The 16,452-nt window shown below is 43.5% G+C and overlaps 1 protein-coding gene across 2 annotated transcripts in view; it reads left to right on the top strand.

The window, feature by feature from the left end:
- LOC311029104 (enhancer of polycomb homolog 1-like) overlaps positions 1 to 6,980 on the top strand; it is a 28,494-nt gene extending 21,514 nt beyond the window's left edge. For both annotated transcript variants that reach the window (XM_084034038.1, XM_084034037.1), the window contains 4 exons: positions 3,333 to 3,463; positions 3,847 to 3,988; positions 4,544 to 4,946; positions 5,348 to 6,980. In XM_084034038.1, the coding sequence (XP_083890164.1) occupies positions 3,333 to 3,463; positions 3,847 to 3,988; positions 4,544 to 4,946; positions 5,348 to 5,420 (749 nt within the window). In that variant the 3' untranslated portion in view covers positions 5,421 to 6,980. The remainder of the gene's footprint in view (positions 1 to 3,332; positions 3,464 to 3,846; positions 3,989 to 4,543; positions 4,947 to 5,347) is intronic.
- Positions 6,981 to 16,452: the final 9,472 nt, after the last annotated feature.

The following is a 16,452-nucleotide window of genomic DNA, read 5'->3' as shown; positions in this document are numbered from 1 at the left end:
TTTGGTTACATAGTAGACTGGCAGGCAAATTACAAGGGATATGATATGAGTTTATCTGAACCCTGGGCTGCAGTCAAATAGTCAAAAAATGTACATACATTGTCTTTTCCAACCACCTTTTCTTGGCCTTGATTGAAAAAAGTGATGAGGTCAGCGAAAGATGTGAAGGAGAATTCATAAGGAATTAAAAAAAAAAGAATAAAAAAGGATAATCGATTGCACTTAATATGGCAGACAGATGTTGTTGTTGTTTCTTACCAACTTAATTTGGAACAAACGAAATGCAGAGAACGAGTGACTAACCCACTTATGAACTGTAATTCCAGTAAGGATTTCCTTTCCTCCTTCAGATCTTGTGAGGAATGAAAATTGTATTTGTGGAATTTGTTTCTTTGTTGTTGCTGTAAACCTGTTGTAGTTTGTGGTAACTGCTGTGTAAAGAGCTTCTTAGCAGGGTGGTTGTCCAGACATAGTGCTCATTGGCAAAATCCCTGATTTTCAAACAATTTTTCATCCTTGTGATTGATAGCTGTAATGGATGAAATAATAAATGGTCGTTTAATAGACCTTGAGGGTTATATCAGTAATTAAAGTGGATTGAGGCTGAAAACACATTGTATTTGTTAAGGCTGAGTTATGCTTCCGCGTCGACACAACGCAAGGGGGCTTGCGGACCCCTTACGTCCTTGCGGACCCCCCTTACGTCCAACGCAAGGGCCTGACGTGTGCCTCCCAAAAATCCTAGACGCGCGTCGAGGCGACGCAACACCAACGCAGCGGCATTGGCTGTGATTGGTCCGCTAACTACATCCGCTGGAGACCGCTATCCAGTTTCCACTCATAAACACCGCCATTTAAACTTTTAAAAGGCTACTTTTATTGTTTGCACCTTGTTTTATTGTTTGCACCTTCTCGCTTTTGCACAAAGAAATAAAACACCAAGTTCTGAAAAATTGTGGACGTTTAAAGCCGGAAAGTAAACAAATACGCTATAACGAGGCTACGACGATATACGGCAAGAGTCTCGGTCGGTCGGTCAGTCTTTACAAAAAACATAGCGCCCTTTACCGGTGTGGCATTGAATTGCATTTCGACACGTAAACCCAACGCAGAACCATCACGGTCTCCCAGCAACTGCGTGGCCGTTGCGTTGCCGTTGCGTGATCACTACGCGGAAGCATAATCAGGGCTTTATCGAGTACGCCCACAGCATAGAGGTATGAGTGAGTGTTGCTCTGTTTTGGTGGTACTAGAGAAAGCCATTTATAATTAACAGTCTGTAATTTATGAATTCTGGTCATACTAAAGTGTCGAACATACTAATAAATCTCACACATTGTTGTGGTGACTGAATATCATGTTTGTGAGGAGTAAACATGTTGATGAAGTCGGTGATGATTCACATAGTTTTGCTGTCTAATAAGTGGAAGTTGGATTGTTTACACGCTGGCTGCAGGCATGCTAACGTTAGGTGCAGCTGCTCTGCTGTGGGGGATTTACAGTTCAGGCTCTGATAAACAGTGAACTCTTTAGTTTTTGGATCCACTGTATTCTGTGCCCTCTAGACGTGTTGAGCTTTGCATTTCACAAAAACTGCAGTGAGTGATGTCCTTGTTGCCGAGACTTGAATGCGACTGTTTCTGCTGTTCTGACGACTGTGCACAGCTTCACGAGCAATGGTGACGTCGTAGGTCTACGTCATTCAACGGAACAATGGTTCGATCAGTCAGTGACTCACTTACTCAGCCACGGAGCCCTGTGTAGGAAGGTGGCTGACAGTTTAGGAGGCACTTGATTTGATATGCAGCGGGATTTCCAATGAGCAAGGCACTAATTTACATAAACATTTCGGGCATTTAGCAGACGATTTTGTTCAAAGCGACTTAGAATAAATACATTTGTCAGAAGAAAGAAACCACAACATATAATTGCTGGCAAAAAAATAGAAAGTGGTAGCTGTTCAGCAAGAATAGAAAGCTATGATCAAAGTGCTAGAGGTAAGAACATAGAAGTGCATTTTTTGGGGGGGGGGGGTCACTAATCATGTTGGGCTGAGCAAGATATTAAAGAACATTTAACCTATCCTAGCATTAGGAGGAGTGTGCAGCTACTATACAGCACCTGGGGAACAGTTTGAGAGTCCGGTGCCTTGCTCTAGGGCATCGTGGCAGTGCCCAACAGGTGAACTGACAAACGAATGGGGTTAAAATACTGTTTGTGTGTTTGTTTGGGGGGTTTTTTTGTCTGCTCAACACAAAGGCCTGTTTTTACTTTTCATTGTAGTTCAGGGAAAGACATAAGTATTTTATTTATTTATTATTACTACTATTTTTCACTTGTCTACCACGATAGTGAGCAACACAGCTTTTTCATGTCACTCTTGATGATATTTAGGATTATCCTGATAATGGAAATTGAGCGCGATCAGCTTATTGTGAGCGTGTTTTTTTTTTTTTAATCACAATCCTGTCCTTAAACCACAGTCATTGTATCTGATTTTACTGAATAACAAAAATCTCATTACGTAAATATTTTGTAAAAGCGCCAGCATTCTGCCCTACAATGTCGTCGCAGTATTGATATCAAAGTGTTACATTTTTTTAATTAAAAATGTTGTGATCTTTGATTTATTTCCATGTCGCCCAGTCTTGCAATACTACAGTTGATGGTGTTCATTTAATTGTGGGAAGCCCACATATTGATCAGGATTAATATTAGTTTCATTGTGCAGCCTTAGTAACTATACTGTTGGGTGATTGTTGGTGGCTCTACTCTGTTCATAACAGTTACCCAACAGCACACTGTGCTGACCCCACACACGACCCCCCAGGTGGAATACCTTGTAGCGTGTACCTTGTACTTTAGTGTAAGTTTGAGTGAGAGCTGTACAAACAGGCCTCAGTAGTACAAACCGTTCTGTTTGTGACTTTGTGTGGATAAGCCTTCCAGCTTATGTTTTTATTTTCTTTACCGTGAACCCTGTGGCAACACGCCCACCGCAACTAGACCCTTGTGTTTCTGTTTGAAAGCCCACTGAGGTATCGCTTTTCTTTACACAGAAAATCACTCTTGTGTGACACATCAGTTGATGAGCATTTTGGGAGCAAAGGAATTCTGTTTGATGAGACTAAATGGCCTTTAATATCATATATCATTAATAAGACATCATCTCGTCTTAAAAGGATACAGTACAACAATTAGTTGTTTTACTACAAGTACCTTTTTTGGCATCTATTGTCAGTATGTCAAATGCCAAGTAAACCGACCGAGCCACACGGTAAACAATGTCCACATTCTGGTCTTGACCGGTGCATCTCATCCTTCCTGTCCAGTGTTCACCGCAGAGCAGTACCAGCAGCACCAGGAGCAGCTGGCCCTGATGCAGAAACAGCAGCTGGAGCAGAGCCAACAGCAGCAGCAACAGCAACAAGCCAACAACCCTGCAACAAATACCAACACACAGGTTAGTAGTGATGGACACACAGCTGAGAGCCTGTGCTCCTAGTTAAACTGTTTGGACGCGCTTTGAAAGCGCGAGTGTAAAAGTAGTGGCAGACATTTCGTCTCATCACTTAGTGCACTTCTTATGTTTACGATCAGCTTGGTTAACACTGAGCCAGCCTGAGTTCTACCAATATGGAAATAATTTCCAGTTGAAGGTCAGCTCACCCATCCTTAGGATATGGGACACATCCTCATTCCCACGAGCAGTATTAATGCACTGGCTCAGTTCCTGTCTGGCAGAAGTGGTGCTGACTCTGCATTTGCAGCGCTTTTTATACGTTTTAGCGGAGCGGTCAAGGCTCTGGCACGGGCCCACATGTTTTCTGTCTGGTTTCCATGTAGGCACTTGTGTCCAAGACGTTGGACCAGGCCAGCGCCCAGTTTGCTGCGTCGGCCCTCGTCACCACGGACCAGCTGCTGGCCTTCAAGTCCAAAGAGGAGCTGGTGCTGGCTAGTGGGGTCAACGGGGTCATGGCAGGTGCAGGTGAGTGTCACTTATTTTGCTAATTAGATCAAAACAGTTTTTACTTCTGTCTTGGTTCTCAGCGGAGAAAGGAAGATCGACTTCAGTCTGTTAAATGTTGTACTATTGGGCTCCGCTCCCTGAGGGGTTATACTCATGGAATATGGAAGATATTTCGCTTACTTGAAATTAATAAATTTTTTCTCACTTCTTCTTCCTTCTCGGAGCCTCTAAAACTCCTTTTTATAAATAAATTTAAAAAAACCCAAGAAGGATTATTATTCTGGGAATATTAATAAACTTTTGAATAAAATGCCGTTATTCCAACACCATTTCCATTGGTCTTAAAATGATCTTTCATGTGCATAAACACTGATGGCATCAACAAAACATTGTAAGCCTCACAAAGAGGGGATTTATTGCTTGCCTCTTGTATTAGATTGCATTAGATTGTGCCGGGGCGCCTTATATACCTTATAATTTGTCAAAATCTTGATATCTAAAATATTCAAAGAGACATTGATCTTGTTTGTTGTGTTAATTTGCATTTAAAAGCCCGTTCCTCTATTCCCCCAGGTGTTTTCAAAGGCTTGCATCTCTCCAGCACCACCGCAGCCCATCACCAGACCAACCAGTCGACACACACAACCACCTCCATGGCCCCGACTTTCCTCCAGCCCTCCTCCAACTCTGCCACCCCTTCACCCGCCAACGCCGTCCCCACCTCCCTCACCTCCACCCCCAGCGCCCACGCAGCAGCAGCGCTGGGGATCCTGGGATGCAGCGCTGCCTCCACCGCCCCCGCCACCACTCAGGTCCTCATCGGGAACAACATCTGTCTGTCGGCCGCCAGCCTGGCCGGACGCCACATTCCCCGGACCCTCGGCAGCGTGCCACCCTCTGCCTTAAAGCTGTCGGCCACCACCAACCTGCAGATGCCCAAAGTCTCCGGAGCATCGTCCATGGACATGGGCTCAAGGTGAGGCTCCGCTACGCCACTACGGCATCGCTATTAGAATCGACAAAAGAGGAGAGATTTTGAATTACTTCCTACTGATGATGAATAAGTAGACGTTTAGCCACAGGCTGTAATTAGTTTACACAGCTGCAAAGAAGCCACACAGAAGTGGGCGATGAGATGATGGTTCCTTATGGCATTGTCTCTAACAACCCCTCCATGTTCCAGACACAACAGGGAACGCACCTTAATAAAGAATAAAACGAGAATATGCAGAAGATAACTTTATTGCGTAATTGTCTCTTGTGTTAGCGGTATAGAATACTTTTTATCTACATAATTCCTCCTGAGAGAAGAGATCTGTTGACTGAGGACCGTTAAAGATGCCGCACTGACGAAGTAAACGTTCTTCTCCTCCACAGGGATAATCACGACGAAGACAAGCCAGCACTGAACAGTATAGCAGACAACACAGTGGCCATGGAGGTGACGTAGTAGCGGTGCATTGAAGAGTCCACTCTTTAGGTGCTGTGCATCGTAGCATCAGGAATGCAAAAGGGACAGCAGGACTCTGACGCGGACTGACAGAACGACGGGAGGCCGCGGCCGCTCGCTTGCAATTCTCATCTCTCATACTTTTTAAACTGTTTTGTTTTGTTTTGTTAAAAGTAAAAGATTGACATCTGTAAATTATGAATATGGCAAAATTAGTATCTGTACAGTAACTACATATTTGTAATATCCCCCTTGTATATATTACTTGAATACAGAACTGTCCATTTGTGATGTTTTGCACTTGGGAGTCAAACTTAAAGGAAAAAAAAATAAGTAAGCCAAGTAACTTGTGGCGAGTGTGAGAGATGTGGAAGTTGTATAGAGAAGAGTTTTATCACATCATTTGCATGGTGCGGAGCCTGCTGTTTTTATCTATTTATTGTGCTGTGTTTACAGTTTTTTGTTTTGTTTTGTTCTTTTGTTTTTTTTTATTTGTACACTGTACCTTTGTTGGTTCCTGTGCTGTAGTAAATGTTAGGTAGCTACGGACTCCTGGGTATTTTTGTATATTGTGAACACAAAGCAGGTCCCCCCCCCCCCCCCCCCCCATTTATTTTGTGTCCCTGTGCTTCTCTCTGTGGATCATGTGAAAATCGATTGGTGACATAGATACAGATCAGGAGAGCCAGGAGGAGGAGGAGGAGGATGAAGATGAGGCGGTGTTGTTGTGTTGACTGGTTCACCTGAAGAGAGTTGCTCCTCTCTTCCTGGGAGCTTCCATTAACATTGTCCCAAACACAAGTAACAAAACAGGGATGAAGTCTCTTCCCAGAAGCCTCTGCTGCTTCTGATTAAAGCACTATTTTTTGTGACGTTTTTGTTCATGGTTTTGATAAATATTAATGCTGCTTTTGTATTTTATTTGTTTTTTAAAGGGGTTCTTCATTTTCATGCAAGCGGAGTCCCCTTTATATTTGTTTTTTTTCTCCCCCCCACAAACATTTTTGTAAAACAAAAATTCAGTTATTTTTGTATTTTTTTTTTTCTTGTGGTGAACTTGATTGTAAGCTTTTCGTTAATTGAAAGACTTCATTCTTTTGTTGATTTGTTACTTGTTCATGCATAGGTGATAAGGGAGGTGAATGGGCAGTAATCGCTGTACGTGTTTCATCATTCCAGTTTTTAATAACAAAAAAAATGCTAATGAGGGGATGGAGTGGTGGTGAGAAAATAGCAGTTTTCTCCTCTTCACCTTTTTTTTCCTTCATTATTTTTTTTTTAATTTTTTTTTTGAAAAAATAATCTCCAGACGGCTGCAAGGCCAAAAACCACAAGTATTGGGTGCCTTCCTTTGGGGAATTATATGTACTCTCTTCTGTGAAGAGTTAGGCACAAAGGCAGCATTACTTAGTAGTGCTTCTCGTCTTTGTCAGAATCTGAATGCCCAGTCCAATGGCAGGATATATCCTTGAGGTTTACTTGTCCCACCTGGAGGCTGAAAAGACTAAAAAAATGTGACAGAACTCTCACTAAAATAAAGCCCAGGGCATTAAATGTGAATCGTTGGACTCTGTGTCATTTGTGTGTGTGTGTGTGTGCGTGCGTGTGTGTGTGTGTGTGTGTCTTTAGTACAATATCCATCTCGAGATTTTTCATTTGACAGAAAATGTTTTCACCATTTGAAATAAAAGATTTAAGACTCTTTCCGAAGCACCCAAAAGGCTTATTTCACCCATTTGGTTCACAAATCGGTTTAATCCCGTGTTAGTGAGCACTTCTGATTCAGCAGCATCATTATTGCTCAGATGTGCCTTCATCTGTCCATAATAAAAGACCTCTAAAACGGGCAGTGTTATCACGTCATGGTCCCACAGAACGTCCAGCAGAGCTGCTGTGAGAACAACTTTTATTTCAGCACTGCACCAAAAATCACTCACTGGAGTAGAGTGGAGGGGTGAACGCCCACCCTGCAGACTGTGAGGTGGTCCAGTCTCACTGCTGCTGACTGATTTCTCAAACAGGAATAATCCGTGGCTGGATAATGCCGGCAGCCAACCAGCAGGGCTTAATTGGAAAACTTGGGAGTAATTTGGTCTCTGATGGGAAAGTGATATCTGTACAGCGGAGTCGCTACAGGAAATAAGTGTCTTTTGTTTTAGTCTCCCTGAGACGCTGATGCAGAACAAACTGCACTAAAGTGTGTGATCTGTACAGCGCCACCTTCCTGGAGCACTGCTGCCCCCTCCAAGGAAACTAATTAACACATTATCTCTACTTTTATTTTAATCCAATGAAAACTTGGAAGAAACACTTTCTATGTTTATAACAGACTTTACTCTGACCAACCTTACTGCATCTGGACCCAGAAACTAGAGATTGAGACCATAAACTCACGTTCACCATGTTTACTGAGATGATAAACTGAGTGAGAAGGGTCATTTTCTCATAGACTTCCATGCAACTTATTTTTCCTACCAGAGGAGTCGCCCCCTGATGGCCAGTAGAGAGAATGCAAGTTCACAAGACGTTTTCAGAACCAGAGGTTGCTGCCTTGGATTATCTCGCGTTGCTTTTAAGTTTTTCAACTGTTAACTTTGAGCACCACAAGCCGGCTGTCATATAGATCCATTACATTGGAGAGAAAGGCAGACATCAATATCTCCAACACTTGGAAACTCACACCCAAACATCTATATTGAGAAATAGCGTTGAAAGTGAGAAGAACTATATGTATTTTTTGGGCTGAGCTGTTGCTACGCAAAAAAAAAAAAACTGAACATTGAGTGTTAAAAATGGCAGAAGTGCTCCAGGAAAGGAGCTGTACATCTCACACACTTTATCCTGCATCAGCATCTCAGGAAGACTAAAACAACACAGACACTAATTCCCTGTACAGATATCACTTTCCCATCAGAGACCAAACGACTCCCCAAGTTTTTCCAATTTAGCGCTGCTGGATGGCTGCCAGCATTATTCAGCCACAGATTATTTCTGCCGGAGGAGAGAAATCAGTCAGCAGCAGTGAGACAACCGGCCCACCTCGCAATCTGCAGGGTGGGCGTTAAAACCCGCCACATGCTTACTCATTACTATAGCCAGCGATTTTGGTGCAGACGTGAAATAAAGTTGTTTTTCTCATCAATTCTTTTTCTGGGTGTTAACAGTAGCTTCGTGGGGGAGAATAAATCACTCGTGTCCTCTGGGGGGAGATAGCTGCAACTGTAGCTCGTATCTCGCTATTTTTCCAATAAACTCACGACACATTTGTTTCCCTGAAATGACTTATGTGCGTGCCAAAGGAGTCTGCGGCTTCTTTCTCTTCCTCACAGCTGTAATTTAGTCTGTAATGGGAACTAAGCATGTTGGAAGCGTAATGTCCACTCTTGCAGACCAGAATATGAGGTTTTTGTTGTTTTCTCTGGTAATTCAGGCCACATTCTCAGCCAGGATTCAAACTTGGCGTGTCAAAAAATATTTTTTGCAAACGGATTCCTCTGCATCCACGATGCATCCGGAACAATCGGGGAGATCTAAAGGCGCCACGGGTGTGGCGGTGCCAGAAGCACAGTGCAGCTGTTGGCCACCACTGGGTCAGATGTCACGATGGAGGTTGTGATTGGACAGGCGGAAGGCCGGGGCCTGTTAACACGGATCACGCTATTGTGTCTCCCCGTGGCGGCAGACAACAGGTGTGAGGCCGGCCGCCCGACAGCCTGCTTCTCTGAAAGGTGACTCCGCTTTCCAAGTAATCAAGAACAGGAAACGACATGAACACTTAATCACAAGTTGGAACAAGTGGAAAACAGATTCATTGAAAACAAATGTCCATTTTGCAACAACGGACGAGAATCTATGACACATTTATTTACTTTCACTTACTCGATATTTAGTGTAAATCTAACATTAATTGTATGGTATTGATTCATTAATGTACATTTTACATACATTGATGTAAAAATAACAAGTTACACAAATATCTTTCTTTAAAGAATATTATTTGTTTTTTTCCTAATGATTTATTTAAATGCACACCCTTGTTTGTACCATCCTGTTGAGTACACGTCTGCAGTGTTTGTTCATTTGAATGTTTTTTCAGCTCTCGGAAAAGGCTTTAAGAGTTCGGACTGTCAGTTTGACTGCCAAGCGTGTTGAATGTGTTTTCTCTGCGGCCGTGAACAGGCTGCAGCCCGACCGTGTGGTTTCGGCCCTTCTTCCCTCTGAAGCGCTCAGACCCTCCACAAAGGAAATGAGTCACACAGACTGTGGACACCGAGGTGCGAAACAAGCCAAGTGCAACTGCTTTCCCTCTAACAGCAGTTCAGAGAAGCTGTAGGCCTGACGAGTCAGGTGGTTTCATTCTGAGTGTTGTGATGCGACAGTTGTAGTTCCTCTGTGGTGTTTGAGAAATAGTTTCGTGTTTTTGGCATATGTGCTTTCTGGCTTTCTGTCCAAGAATTAGGTGAGAGGGTTGATACCTCTCATATTTGTCCGTTACAATTAGCATAGCATAAAGGCTGGAAGCAGGGGGAACAGCTAGCTGCTCTGTCCAAACAATATCTGCCTGCTAGCACCTCTGAAGCTCACAAATGAACACATATTGTGTTTGTTGAACACACTACAAAATTCAAACTCATTCTACTGAAAATTGTGCTTATTCATTTTACAACCCCAAAACATGACACTAAAATAGTAACTCGGTACGTCTCTACGTGACTTTACTTTGAGTCATTTATTTAATTATAAGGGGAAATACACTTCATTTGGAGTCTTCGTTCTGGTCACCTGATGAATACAAATCCAATATTTACCTTCTTTTTTCATCTCCACCAATTCTGAGATAGCGACGACCAAAATGCTGAACTCAAGGCTTCAAAACCACAAACCCACTCACTCTGAGTCGGATGATGAAATATCATTTTTGAATGACTTTTAGACTTCTGATTTGCTGCTTAGCACAGGACGGATAAAAAAACGACCTTTTTATAAACCTTCAGACGTTGATTTAAACAAGATGCAGCACGTGCACAAGTTGTTTTTTCCCACAACTTTTCTTTTAAGTGTTCCCACCAGGTCCCAGTCTTTGTGCTAATTCCCCGGACTGATTTCTATACAGGGAGCAGAGATTTAGAGCCCGTTGATCTCCTCATCTTGCTCCGACACGCTTCCCAAAATGTCAAATCCTTCTTTTAACTTGCATCCAAACGTTCGTGGTTTCCTTGCAAATGTTGAAATATGGAAGAAGAGAAAAAAAACGGTTTCTTGGATGCTCTGAGGAATACAGGCCTGATAAACCCGGGCGTGTGTTTAAACACAGCTCGGGTTTAACAGGCGCTCCACTCGAAATAGAGAAAGGAACCCACGCCGCCTCTCGCAAACTCCCGACACTCTCTACACGCATCCGCACTCTGTGTTGCCGCAATCTCTATTTCATGCCAGCGGCACAAAGGTCCACAATCTCCTGCACCATAAATAAAGTCTTGTCTGAATTGGTTGTCGTGTCGGAGCGTGGAGGCAGTATGCTAATATTACCCCTCAGACTTCTTGTTCCGAGTGTTTGGCTCGGGCTCAGTGTTTCCGCTGTGCCAGAAATGAGCTGCCACTTTGATGACACATTAAAATATTCTGACATGAGAACAGAGGAATCCATCTCCCCGCTGAGTGCGGCGGCCACTCGGCAGCAAGGCAAATGTATTGTCGAAGGTGACTGTGGGGAATGTTAATGAGGGACGGCTTCTTTAGTTCTCCTCCATTATACATCCAGGGGACTTAGCCGTCTTTGAAGGTTGCCTGTATCTGTGTCGGCCTTGTTCCTCCTCAGATATCCATGTGAGGCTTTATTGATCCGGTCGCAACAGCAGAAAAGTGGATCTAAAGATGGAGGGTGGAGGGGGGGATGCTGACAGAAGTGGCCGTGAATTAATCTTTTTCATAATGCTGATCTTTGTTCTTCCTTTTGTGTGCGTTAAAAACTGGTCGAAGGGTGATGAAGCAAGAGCACTGAACCGGTGTCGCTCCCAAAACTTAATAAGTTACAAGTCGTGCATTTGTAACCTTAAACTGTTACGGGCTCCTCCGCCTGCTGGCTGGGATGTCTGCGTGCCTGTTTCTTCCCAGGTGTAGCTGGTTGGGGCCTGATTGAGGAAAGCTAATAAAGAGAGGGCAGGAAGGTCAGCTCTCTCTCTATGGCCTGAGCAGCAGCAGTAGTTCTGTATCTAGATCTTTTGATGGGTCTGGTAGTCCTGGATTTCTGCCCTGTGCGTTTTGTATTTTTTAACACTTGTGGACTACCATAGCTCAGGCTCGTGACAACAACACAAAATGGCAACGTGTACCGTACACTTGTACCGTAATTTCCGGACTATTGAGTGTACCTGAATATAGCTTATAGTAGGAAGTAAGAGAAGCCTATGTCTGAAAAAACGTTCATGTTCTGCATGTTCTGAATTGTTTTTGAGAAGATTGGATCGGTTGTACTTTTTTTGGAATACTTGAACCCCTTTTTTGTGGAATACTTGAATACCCAGCCTCACCCAGACTCTAGCTCCAGCGGCCCACAGGTAAGTTGAGTTTGAGACCCCTGGGTTAGAGGGAAGAGGTGCGTGCGTGCGTGCGTGCGTGCGTGCGTGCGTGCGTGCGTGCGTGCGTGCGTGCTGTTCCTTTTAAACACAATATTAGCGTAGATGCTACATTAGCATCAGCTAAGCAAAGAATAACACCAAAGGCTTTTCCCAATGGAAAACATGTTTTAGCTCCTGTCTCATGTTTGATTGACAGACAGTTCCTCCAATCACCTGCCAAGTATTTTGTGAACGTGAATGCCCTTTTCCAACAATAGCTTCTCAGATGGTTCTGCGTAACAAACCATCCGGCCCATCGGATTACGGCATCTGTTGCCGAAATGACAAAGAAGGTGCCGGAAAAGGGGTGAAAATTAGCATGTGTCATGTTTGCATCGCTGCCAATCAAAGCTGGATGCGACAAATAGCCGTGACTACTGCGGAGTCATTTTTCTGGGGAATGAATGCCGATTGTAACCTTTCTCACTGAAGACAAAGCCAGATGTTAGGAGTGTTTTATTTGTCCAGAGGGAAAGGGGCTCACAATCTGTGACTATATGCATTGTCTGTCTTTGTCTCAGTTTAGTTCTTGCACGCTTTCAGTAACTTAAAGGCCCCTTTCTCACTGCATGATTCTGGCCCGCAAACCGACCAATCAGAGTGCACATCCAGAATACACTTGTGAGCTAGCGTAATGCTACTGCTCAAAACACATTTTTGCATCGTCTGCATTTCTTTTCCATGGTTGTGACATAAACTAAACGAAAATAGAAAAGGGACACTGACATGCAGCAGCTTGAGGATCAAACTGCCAACCTTGTGGTTAAAGGACTACAGCCCAGACTACATTCCCCTTGGCCCCTTTCTTTGAGGGGTTTCAGATATATGAAGCACCAGCTCTGTGGCCAAAGTTAAATCATGAAAGCAGTGCAAATGGATGAAAATGTTTCCTACGAATCACATCGTAGCTCTTCTGTCCGCCTGACATCCAACCCACAAAATGACACATATCGGGACTTTATTAAACCAATTTTGGTCAAAAATGGGATAATAATCATCTGTAATGTGGACACAAATTATAGTGCACGTCTTGAGCAGAAAGTCAGACCTTATCAATGCGCTTTTTCTTCCACCGGCAGTGAGCACTTGCTTGGAAATTTAGTCACATCACTCACACAATCACCGAGCTCCTTCAGCTGAATAAACCTGTAGCTCTCCATCTCGCCCACCCTCCCCGTTCCACTATCAACGTGACCCACGCTGCCACTTCGCTTTGTCGGAGAGAAAACACAGTGCAGTTAAAGGTGAGGGTCTGATTAAAACGCATCTCATTTCGTGTTAATTTCCACCTCATCGTTTTCATCACAACAGAGGCGTTCCGATCTTACTCCAATAGTATGAAATTGAGGTTGCAACCTGGTCCGACTGATGTTTTGTTTCTCCTGACCATTAATAATCTTAGCTGTCAGTCAATCAGACAGCAAACAAATAAGGCGTTTTATAAAATCCATTTTTCCCCAGCCTTGAACACCCCGTTTTGTGTTTATGGATGTGTACATGGATATTGAATGAAAGTCTGAAAAGGACCCGTTTAGTCTGGATGATCCAGTTCTAAAGCCGGTAGCTAATCACTAATTGATTGAAGCCAGTGCTTCAAATTGAGCGAACATTCATGAAAACACTTTATGCCGTGTGCAGCCCCATTACTTTGATCTGCAACATTAACATTCACCTTTACTTTAAAATAAGTGGTTTAAAACAATATGTCAAGACTTTGTCATTTAAAATCGGACTCATTAAGAAACACCAGCTGCAGGCGAAAATTAATTGATTGTTGTCTTTTGAGTGGACACTACGGCCTTTACACAACCAGGTTCATGTCAACGATGTGTGGCAAGAAAGCATCATTATTTACTATCTTGTTATTTGGAGAGCGTAAAACAATGTTCTATATTTGCCCTGAAAACCTGCCTGCGCTCTCGCTGCGAAGCTGTTTCAATAGTAGTCTGCTTGCTTCCACGTCTCAGATGGCCAAAAATATAATACTATGATCCAGTTTGTAACCAAAGAAAGAAGAAGAAAACAGCCTTTTTCTTTTAATATCACTCCATGGGGCCTTTGACCTCCAGAAGAACAACAATGAAGCAATCTGATGGGGGTCAAATTCAGGCTGTCATGAGGAAAGTGTGGCATCATCGTTGTGGGAGCAACCCCCCCTTCACTGCCTCAATCATCTCTGCCCACTCATCACTGAGTGTTTTGTACCCACAGTGGAGTGCACCACCACCACCATCACCACCACCACCCTCAGACACACACACACACACACACACACACACACACACACACACACACACACACACACACACAATTCAGTGTTTTCAGAAAAGACAATCTGTGTGCTGTCAGACAAGGCAAGGAGTGAAGTGACCTTTCAATCATTCCTCCAGGGACGGAGAGGGGCGGAGCATCCCTCTGACAGAAGATTGGAAAAACGTCTGCCTGGATTTTTGTTGCTAGGCAGCAAGGCTCCGCAATGACAGTGTGTCAACAATGAGAAGAGAATGGGAAATAGATTGCTGCCTGGTCGCTGGAGATGAGAGGGCATCTGATTCAAGGCCGCTCTGTGAGTGAGCGCTCCTCCCCCGGCTCGTGGTTCGGTTTGTTAGCGCTCACAGACCTGCTCGTTCTCTATGTTATGTTATGCCGGTAATTGTCATATCCACATAATAGCAAACGGCCTTCGATTTACTTGAGTGTGAGTCATCTTCAAGTGTTGGATGTATATTGTTGAAATGCAGTCAAGACAACTTTGAATTGGTTGGAGTCGCTTTTTAAAATTGGACATCCTGAGTGGCCGGTGAAACGTAAAGGAATTGGCATTTCTGTGTAACATTGTAAACCTAACCCTGCGTAACAGCGTGGCGTAACATCATGATGCAACATCGTAACAGCGTGGCGTAACAGCGTGGCGTAACAGCGTGGCGTAACAGCGTGGCGTAACAACGTGGCGTAACAGCGTGGCGTAACAGCGTGGCGTAACAGCGTGGCGTAACAGCGTGACGTAACAGCGTGACGTAACAGCGTGGTGCAACATCGTAACAGCGTGGCGTAACAGCGTGGCGTAACAGCGTGGCGTAACAGCGTGGCGTAACATGATGCAACATCGTAACAACGCGATGTAACAACGCGATGTAACAACGCGATGTAACAACGCGACGTAACAACGCGACGTAACAACGCGACGTAACAATGCGACGTCGCAACGTAACAACGCGACGTAACAACGCAGCAAAGTAACAAACTAAGAAACATAACACAACAACGTAACGTACTACTACAACATTTAAATTTGGCCAATTTCACCTTTTAAACAGTTTTAGGGTTGTTGCCTCAATTTAAACCAAATTGACTATTTAATTATTTATATGGTTTTCAAAGAGGAACAACATGGATTTGGACTTCCAGATTGCTATTTTTATGCCAAAATGTCTACAATGGAGGGTAATAAAGTATATTATGGTATGCAACAATTGATACTACTGGCAGTGTGTAATTCAGCTCAGCTTTGGGTGGTCACATATGACTTTATGAATGGTATCTTGATAAATATGTAAAGATTGCTCTCCAGGCTCACATAGTCACGTCACTTACGGACACAAATGATCACAGACCCATGAAATGGGTTTTGTCACATGGCATTATAAATGATAAAAGATATTCAGTGACATTCAGGCGTTTTGAGAGACAAGTGAGCCAGGTAGATGCTTTGAATTGTAACACATACAGCTAATCATTCTCCACACACTGTCCAGTTCACTGCTCAAGTGTAACGATACACAGCCGAGGCTAAATATGCAAGATAAAGTAATGTTCCTCCATTGTTTAAAGGAATAGTTTGACATTTTCCCCCAAAATGTCAAACCACTCCTTTTTAACATTGCATTGTTTTTGCATATAAGCAGGTGTGGTATAATTGGTGGATAGGTCATTGTTAGTGGGCCCAGTGATTTTATGAAGGTCGGCAATTAAATAATAATTGTATTCGAATAAATATTACACACGGGCTAACCCTGACAACACCAAAATGGACGCGATATTGATTTGGTGACGTTTAAATGTCAAACAGCATCGTTGAGTGAGAGAGAGAGAAAAAGGCACCATAATGCACCGGGTGAAATGTGAGGTTTACATGGGTTTTGTTTTAGCAGAGCCATCCGTCTGTGGAGAGACACATCGCGGAGAAATGAGCTGTGCTGATGGCCTAAATGGGAGTTTGATCCCTTCCTAATAGTTCATCGCCTCTTTCAGAGCCCATTACCCTTGAAAGAATTGTCGTGGCGGTGAGAGACTCATCTGCAGGGCAGATCACATTGATGGAGGGAGAACACCATTCAGTGGTTGAAAATAAATGAATAAATAAACAACACAAAAAACAAATCCTGCTTTTAATCCGTGGAATGCTGAATGATTGC

The sequence above is a fragment of the Eutrigla gurnardus genome (genome assembly GCF_963514095.1).
Source record: "Eutrigla gurnardus genome assembly, chromosome: 18".
NCBI lineage: Eukaryota > Metazoa > Chordata > Actinopteri > Perciformes > Triglidae > Eutrigla > Eutrigla gurnardus.
The sequence above is the reverse complement of the archived record's forward strand: the minus strand, read 5'-3'. Positions and strand labels throughout refer to the sequence as shown.